Genomic DNA, 9,327 nt, shown 5'->3' with positions numbered 1-9,327 from the left:
CAGTTATTCTACTCTAGAACTTTACTTGCTGTAAAAAAGTGAAAAATCTCCCCATAACTTTAAAAAATTCCAATAAAAGTAAAATAACAAAAAAATATTTTTTCAATTTTTTCGGAAAAATATGAAAAACTTCACGGAAATTTTTCCAAAAACTATTTTTCCAGAAAATTTCGAATCTTGTATATAAGTATGTATAAGTAATTTCATAAAACATAGCATATATTTGCAGATAAAGACCTGTTTTAAAACAATCGAAAATGATTGGTTGTCGCTGAATACAGACAGCGAGAAAACTATTCTACAACGACAAACTGTATATGGACAATATCTGACGATATTCTATGCGGGTATGTCATGAAAAAATTCGGAAATAAAAAAAAATTAGGAAAGAAATTTTGTTAGAATTCAAGCGAGTTTTATGATATAATGTCCTTTATAAAATTTAGATATAAAATTCATATGATTTTTCAGTCTTCATGCAATTGACGGGTTTCCTCTATATGCTCAAGTCAATCGTATTGATACTAATAGAAGAATCCTCGAACTCCACCAAATTGGCTGTATCGAAACTACCTTTTCGCGTGGAATACGGCCATAAGATAGACCAACATTTCTATCCAATACTGCTCCATAGTTATTTAACGATATTTTCTCACGTGACAGCCACAGTTGCGACGGATACTTTGTACTTTGCTTTAATCCAGCACGCCTGTGGGATGTTTTCAGTTGTCGGGTGAGAATGTGACAATTAAAAATGATATATTGGAAATTATCAAGTTGTCCGGAAAATTCGTGTAATCATTGAGAAGTGTACTGTCAAGGAACCTGGAAATTTTCATAGGAAGATATTTTATTATTTTTTACGTAGAAAGGAAGAAAGAGAGAGAGAAAGAGAGAGAGAGAGAGAGAGAGAGAGAGAGAGAGAGAGAGAGAGAGAGAGAGAGGAGAGAGAGAAAGAGAGGGAGACAGAATTGACACGAATTTTGCGATCAGCTTGTTGAAATAATTGGCGAACGTTATCATTTTAGCAGTTTCCAGACATTCGCTGGAGCACATCGGCAAAGATAGTGACAGCAATTTTAATCTAAAGCCCGAGAAAACGGAAGATGACAATTACAAAAAAGCTTTGGACTGCTTGCGTAGGCATCTCCATGTAATAGAGTGCGTATGTGTCTGTTAATATATAGGGTGTCCAATTTTGAAGTTTACAGTGCTATATTTCACAAACCGATGATTTTATTGAAAAATGTTTCATACAAAAGTTGTAGGATTCAGAGGGGGACACCTGACAGCGACCTTGGTTTGACCTTGGATTGTCGTTTGAAGGTAAAGGTCAACTTTAAAATCCTAAATGTCAACTTTAAAATCCTAAATCCTAAATGGAACTTTCCATTTTTTATTGCATATTCTTATAACTCTTGTCGAGATGTTTTCAAAACACTACCTATTTTTGTCTTTTTCGTAACCCATTCCCAAGATATGAAGCTTCAAAGTTGACATACCGCCGACATTCGCATTACCCGATGTATACCTCGGAGAGGCTGCCCGGTCGGATTTGTACGATATAGTTTACTTTTCTTTGAGTATCACCTCGGTGCTATTTTTCCTCATCGATGGATAGGTCGGGATGGTCCAGTTTGGTGGCCACCAAGATCACCTTACTTAAACGGATTTTTATCTGCATTTTTGAAAAACGCAGTGTTCCATCAATTGCCAACGATGCGGCATGATATGATGCACCGCATAAAAAATGCGTGCCGAGCGATTCCAGCAAACATTTTTCTAAAATTCGTCAAAAGTTTCAAAAAGCGAGTTCAAGTATGCCGAGCTATCGATGGCGGCGTTTTCGAACATCTATGATGAATGAGGCCTCCCCCCCCCCCACACACACACGCACACGCACACACACACACACGCGCGCACACACACACACACACACACACACACACACACACACATACGCACACGTACACACACACACACATACGCACACACGCATACGCACACATAAAATCGGCCCTTTTTAGGACCGCTATGATGTGCAAATCCGACCGAGCAACCTCCCCGCGGTGTACATCGGGTAATGCGAATCCCGGCGGTATGTCAACTTTGAAGCTTCATATCTTAGGAATAGCTTACGCAAAAGACAAAAGTGGATAGTGTTTTGAAAACGTCTCAAGTACTACAAGAATATGTAGTAAAAAATGGAAGGTTCCCTTTAGGGTTTTAAAGTTGACTTTTACGTTACCTTCAAACAAAAATCCAAGGTCAAGTCAATGTCACTCTCAGATGTCCCCCTCTAAACCCTACAACTTTTATTTGAAACATTTTTCAATAATGTCATCGGTTTGCGAAATATAGCACTGTAAACTTTAAAATTGGACATCCTATACAGGGTGTCCCATTTTAATGCCCCACCTTAAATAACTCTTCAGTATTGAAGTTTCAAGGAAAATGATTTCAATAAAAGTTGTAGGGATTTAAGTGAGTTGTCTCATGATGACCTTGACTTTGATCTTGACCTCTATTTTCAAAGTCATTTGAAGGTCAACTTTCGTTTTTTAAACGGGAATCCTTATTTTTTATTATACTGTTTTTTTTCTACTAGTTAATTTGAACAACTTTTGTCTAAAACATTTTCTTATTTATCTAATATTTTTTGAGATATTTGAGGAAAACTTGATAACTTTTTCAATATTTAACTAATGATATCATGCTAACTATTTGTCGGAAGAAAAAGTGGTACTAGACTTCCTTGCTTTATTTAGTCTCAAGAATATATTGTTATAATAGCGCCTTGACTTTTGTTAATTTGATGATTTTGAAATTTCCAAAAATCAATAAGTTAACAAAAGTCAAGGCACTATTGTAACAATATATTCTTGAGACTAAATAAAGCAAGAAAGTCTAGTACCACTTTTTCGTCCGACAAATTATTAGTGACATATTATAAGTTAAATATTGAAAAAGTTATCAAGTTTTCCTCAAATATCTCTTCAATTATCTAAAAAAATATTAGAGAAATAGAAAAATGTTTTAGACAAAAGTTGTTCAAATTAACTAGTAGGAAAAAGTAGTGTAATAAAAAATAATGGTTCCCATTTGAAAAACGCAAATTGACCTTCAAAATAGAGGTCAAGGTCAAAGTCAAGGTCATCATAAGATAGCTCACTTAAATCTCTACAACTTTCATTCAGATCATTATCTTTGAAACTTCAATACTGAAGAGTTATTATGAGTGGGAAATTAAAATGGGACACCCTGTATATGAGACGTACCGTGTCAATCGGATCACCGGCGTTCTCAAAAATTGACGCATCGGATTGGGACGAGTAAGAGCTCAAATTGTTCGTCTACTCGAATACTTCCAGAAGCAACATGGCCTTTCTGGAAATTCAAAGCAGTGACTTCCAGGTGGCACTAAATATATCGAAAGATGCACGAGAACCATAATGTATTTTCAATGAAATTATGAGAAATCCCGAATTTTCAACGTAAAATACGGTAGCTCATATATTTTGATCCGCTAAATCCGAATCTAAGATCAGAAGTGCCCTTAAACATCGCAGTTCTTTCCTAATCCCAAAAAGAGCTCAAAAAGGATCAAAAGCCTGTATCCGGATACTGTGTTGGATATAGAGTCATTCAAAATAGATTCTAATACTAGTAGTTAGTTCATCAAGTCTAAATTATAAATACTACAATCGTCCTGGGACGAGTTGTTCCTAAACCACAAAAAATATCTCAAAAATCCCTAAAAATGATCTAAAAGTAAGACTGTGATGCTGTCCAGCCGGTTAAGGCAAGACCAAACGTTGTCCGACCAGTTAAGGCAAAACCAATGCGAAAGCTCTCTTTTCATGGACTAAGAAAAGTTCTTTCGGCATGAATTTTTCTTTTATAGTAAAGAAGATCATGAGGACACACGTCAATTCCTTGGTAAGAGATTTTGCAATGCTCCACCTGTTACGAGAATATAAATGAGCCGTTTATTTTGAAAGTGGCCTAAGTCCATTTGTCAATTATTTCCAGTTGCCCGTGGTTACATGTACAACTTCAAGTTATCTATCAATAAAGCATTTAAGGTTACTTGAGCCGTTTATTTTGAAAGTGGCCTAAGTCCATTTGTCAATTATTTCCGGTTGCTCGTGGTTACATGTACAACTTCAAGTTATCTATCAATAAAGCATTTAAGGTTACTTATATTCCGAATAAATACGACAATTCTGGATACATACGTTTTCAGAGTTAGTTCAATAATTGAGCCGTTTATTTTGAAAGTGGCCTAAGTCCATTTATACTTAAATTAAGATATTTATTATTGATAATGTCCGAAGGCAATGATGAAGGTAATTTTAATTAATTAGTATTTAACAAGTTAACCTCAGTTTTTGGACAATTGCATTAGTTGAATAATCAGTACGTTTAATTAATGCAGTTAAACAAAATTTATGCAATATACATATACAATATACATATTATGTACTTACAATTAAATATAAAACTTAAAATTTAATATTAAATTTTAGAAATTATTTCTCCCATGGGGAAGAACAAAACGACAAGACCATTTAGTTCAGATAGTGAAGAAGAATTAGTAACTAATGATTTCAAAGAAAATCGAAAAAGAAAGAAAATTATAGAACAATATTCGTCTTCAGAGGATGAAGATACAGATAACAATGGAGAAAAGATTGATGAAACATACATCCAAAAAGTGCGAAAGATTAAACGGAATTCAGGAAAAAGATATTGTACTCAAACCGGAAATATTGTACCTTCAAAAGTTTTCCAAACAAAAATTGCCGTTGTCAAAAAGCTTGCATAAAAAATTACGAAGAAGAAAGAAAAAATATTTTTGAGAAGCTTTGGTATTTGGGAGATTTTAATAAACAAAATATATTGCTTTACGAAGCTATCGAGCGCAAAACTGTGAAACGAAGACGTCAAAAAAACGGAAAAGGTTCGCCAAGAAATTGGAGTTTTAGGTATTTGTTAAATTCTAAAAACGAAAAAGTTCCCGTCTGTAAAAAATTCTTTTTGGATACCTTTAAAGTAAGTGAAGGACGCTTAAAACGTGTATTAAACTCTGCAAATGTAGGAAATGATTTACGTAGGCGTATGGTTGGATCATCAAGAAAAATTTCTGAGGAAGAGAAAAAGCACGTTCAAAACCATATTAAAAGTTTTCCTAAATTTGAACTTACCATTATACCAGATCTCATAATCCTAATAGAAGATATCTACATCCTGATCTAACTCTTAGGAAAATGTTTAATTTATACGAGCTTCATTGCAAGGAAAATAAAATAAAAGCCGTTAATGAGTGGACTTACAGAAAAATATTTAAAAAAGATTTTGATTTACATTTCCACCAACCGAGCAAAGATATATGTCAAAAATGCGACTTATTAAACATCAAAATTAAAGCATCGAATGATGATGAAGAAAAGAATAAACTTACAGAAGAACATGATGTCCATTTAAGACTAGCAGAATCAGCTAGGAAGTCACTAAAACAAGATCAGGAACAAGTATCACGCAATTCAGATTATTATTTCGCTTTTTCGTTCGACTTGCATTACCTTATCCAAAATTGACTACTTCAGTAGCATATTATAAACGCAATATGTACGTTCTAAATTTGGGTATTCACAATTTTCATAACGATAATGTTCACATGTACGTTTGGGATGAAACTATTGCATCAAGAGGTGCTCAAGAAATAGCTTCATGCATCCTAAAACATGTTCAAAATTTATAAGAAGTGAAAGACACATTATAGCTTACAGTGACATGTGTGCAGGGCAAAATAGAAACATTAAAGTAGCTTTAATGTGGTTAAAAATTGTCCAAACTGTTGAAAATAATGTGGAAATCATAGATCACAAATTTTTAATATCAGGACATTTGTTTTTACCAAATGATAGAGATTTTGGCGTGGTAGAAATGGCATTAAAAAAAATAATTTACTGTTTGTCTCCCGAGATTATTACAATATTATCAAAAAGTGTCGGAAAGGTAATAACTTTATTGTACATGAAATGAGACAAGAAAATTTTGTATCAACAAAATTATTAGAAGACGCAATTTTTAAAAGGGTAAAGAATTCTAACGGAGAATCAATAAACTGGTTAAAAATATGTTGGATGCGTTTTGTCAGAAATGAACCGTATAAAATTTTCTATAAGACATCAATGAATGAGAACGAAAATTTTAAAGTCCTGAATTTATTACCACATCGGGGTAGACCAAGAAAGTTCGAAAATATTGTATTGACACCACTATATAAAAATCAGACAAATTACAACAGCAAAATTCAAGGACATAATTGACCTATTACGATATATACACATCATGATTTCTTCAAATCCCTTTCACACACACAAAATGTAGATGAGTAGTAAATTGTTTTGTAATTTATATTTGTACGTTGTAATTTATGTTTGTAATTTTGTACGTTATGTAGTTAAAAAATGTTTTGAATTGCATAAATTATGTTTTTGAAGTGTTGTAAAGATATGTAAAATAAAATGAATATTGTTTTTTTCAATTTGAAGCATCTTATTATTATGTTGAATGGACTTGGGCTCCTTCAAATTTTATAACAAATCTGGTTGTTAATTTTGAAAGTGGCCTCACTCCATTCTTGGTAAGAAAACGCATATTATTCACTTAATAATTGTCATTATTTTAATAGGGATTATAAATTTAATACCTTTAGATACACTTAAGCAGTATGACTCATTAGTATCCTGTACGTATATTTTTAATTGCATTGAAACACAAACCCTTAAATATCTCAATTTAAGTATAAATGGACTTAGGCCACTTTCAAAATAAACGGCTCAAATAGCTTATGCATTAATATCTCAGTCTGATGATACGTTGGAAGCTATATTCGGGTGTTCCAAAACCTATGGCTACAGTGGCATATGAGATCGGAGAAATATCTCAATCACCGAAAGCGGAACAACGCTTGAGAAGCAGAAAAATATAAAAGTGCATGAAATTAACCATAATTAGCTGAGCGATGTTTTATCTTGCCTTGATTGGCCGGACAACGCTTGATTTTGCCTTAACTGGCCGGACAACGTTTGGCCTTGTTTTAACCGGCTGGACAGCATCACAGTCTTATTTTCAGATCATTTTTAAAGATTTTTTAGGTATTTTTTACGGTTTGGAAACAACTGTGACGTCCCAGGATGATAATAGTATATAATTTAAATTCGATGAACTAAATAGTATTAGAACTTATTTTTAATGGCTTTATATCCAACACAGTATCGGATATCCTCTTTTGATCGGTTTTGGGTGTTTTTGAGCTGTTTTTAGGATTAGGGAAGAACTACGACGTTTAAGAATAATTTTAATCTTAGATTCGGATTTAGCGGATCAAAATATATGAACTATCATACTTTACGTTGAAAATTCGGAGTTTCTCATTATTTCATCGAAAATACATTATGATTCTCGTGCATCTTTCGATATATTTAGTGCCACCTGGAAGTCACTATTTTGAATTTCTATAAAGGCCATGTTGCTTCTGGAAGCATTCGAGTAGACGAACAATTCGAACCTTTACTCATCCCGATCCGATGCGTCAATTTTTGAGGACGCCGGTGATACGGTTGACGCGGAACGTTCCATACATATTATATTTGAAGAAATATATACTTATAGATATCAGTATATCTCTGAATATTATTCGTAACCGTGTTCAATTTCGTAAATTCACAGATTCGCCGAACTGATTGAATCAACGTTTACAAATATCTTTCTAATCAGTATAAGTTTAAATATGATTGGCGGCAGTATATGCGGCATACAGGTAGCTCTCAATTTTATCATGAACGACTTATATTTTCAACTGATAGATAAAGTGATTATTTCCATGAATATCCAAAGAAAAATAAATGTTCGTTATGTGCTTCGAAAATTTTTTATAACCCAATAATTAATCATATACAAAAAGAGAAAGATCAATGTATACTTTAGGTACTGATAAATTTGAACGACGCAAAGGATATAGTAGCACCACTTGCTATATACATAGCTCAACTCATCCATATGTTCCTACAGTTCTGGCAAGCGCAATATCTGTTGGATTACAGCGCCATTCCATACGAGTCGATGTAAGAAGTTTTTCTGGAATAATTCGAAATATTCTATCTATTACCCCCACCTCTCGCTCCCTAACTCATTCTCTCTCTCTCTCTCTCTCCCTCCCTCCCACATTTTCACTCTTTAATAAATCGATTAAATAAATAAAGATATAACGACTACAAAGTCAAATAGATCTTTTCCTTCTATAATTACTTATGAGTTAATATTCAATTAATATCTCACAATTCAAGTAGTTGTAGAGGCAGTTGGTATTACACATCGAGAAGATGTAGAAAGCTTTTGCTCTTAATAATGAATAGGACTGTTTCACCGTGTAAGATAACCGCTGGTAAAATTATGTCGTTATCTATCGAAAGTTTCGGTGTGGTAAGTAAAACTATTATGTCTCAGGTTCTCCATGTACCACCTGTCTAAATGAAAATTCAATAATGACCATTTTACGCCCACAAGGTTTTAAAAACATCATTGTCTTATTTCACGATGCTGCGTTCTTTCCACTGACGGTTTCGGCATGCCTGTGCACACGCTCGGTTGAGCTTGATGTAAAATGTAAAAATACTTATTAACACATGACCTATCATAATAACTTTTGCGGATCGTCTATCTAAATTATATTTTTTAACAGAGTTTTTAAAAATATATGAAACAACTTTGCGACAATGAATTGTATATTTTTAAAATGCGAAAACCATAACGTGCAATAGCAAGGTTGGGAAATAACGTGTTGTAAGTAACGCATTAATATTACAAGTTATGCTTTTTAATAACAATATGGTAGCAGCGTTATTTTTGTTGTTGTAACGATAACTGTTTGGATATCATGTTAATCCAATATGATTGTAGGATGTTTGTATTGATTGATTAAGCGTACCTTCGATTCTAGCTGTGTATCGAAATAGAGAAATTATAATTAACGACTGTTTCATCTGAATTACTTGCATCATCAAAGTTATTAAAAATGTATGAAGAATAATTTTGGAATAACAAACTTTATATGTTTTAAACTAGTATGCAAAGGCAACGATATGCAGTAATTATATCGAAAAAAACCTCTGCTTACGATCTTCTCTCCGTGATAATTGGTTAATCATCTAGTGAGAAGAAATCATCGCGAAATCTCGTCAACTATCTTGTTTTCATAGTTTATTGTTTACGATTATTTCCGAAGCATGTAAAGTTCTCGTGTTCAACTCGATAACA

At 33.3% G+C, this 9,327-nt stretch overlaps 1 protein-coding gene across 1 annotated transcript; it reads left to right on the top strand.

Moving 5' to 3' along the window:
* Nucleotides 1–236: 236 nt before the first annotated feature.
* Nucleotides 237–8,713, top strand: LOC105182782 (odorant receptor 13a-like). Its single transcript, XM_011140470.3, has 7 exons — nucleotides 237–347; nucleotides 472–733; nucleotides 1,039–1,161; nucleotides 7,741–7,831; nucleotides 7,999–8,135; nucleotides 8,361–8,493; nucleotides 8,578–8,713. The coding sequence occupies exons 2-7, from the start codon at nucleotides 477–479 to the stop codon at nucleotides 8,626–8,628; spliced, it is 792 nt and encodes a 263-aa protein (XP_011138772.1). The 5' UTR covers nucleotides 237–347; nucleotides 472–476; the 3' UTR covers nucleotides 8,629–8,713.
* Nucleotides 8,714–9,327: the final 614 nt, after the last annotated feature.

Source organism: Harpegnathos saltator, unplaced genomic scaffold, assembly GCF_003227715.2.
Source record: "Harpegnathos saltator strain DR-91 unplaced genomic scaffold, Hsal_v8.6 scaffold59, whole genome shotgun sequence".
Lineage (NCBI taxonomy): Eukaryota > Metazoa > Arthropoda > Insecta > Hymenoptera > Formicidae > Harpegnathos > Harpegnathos saltator.
This window is presented reverse-complemented; position numbering and strand designations above follow the sequence as displayed.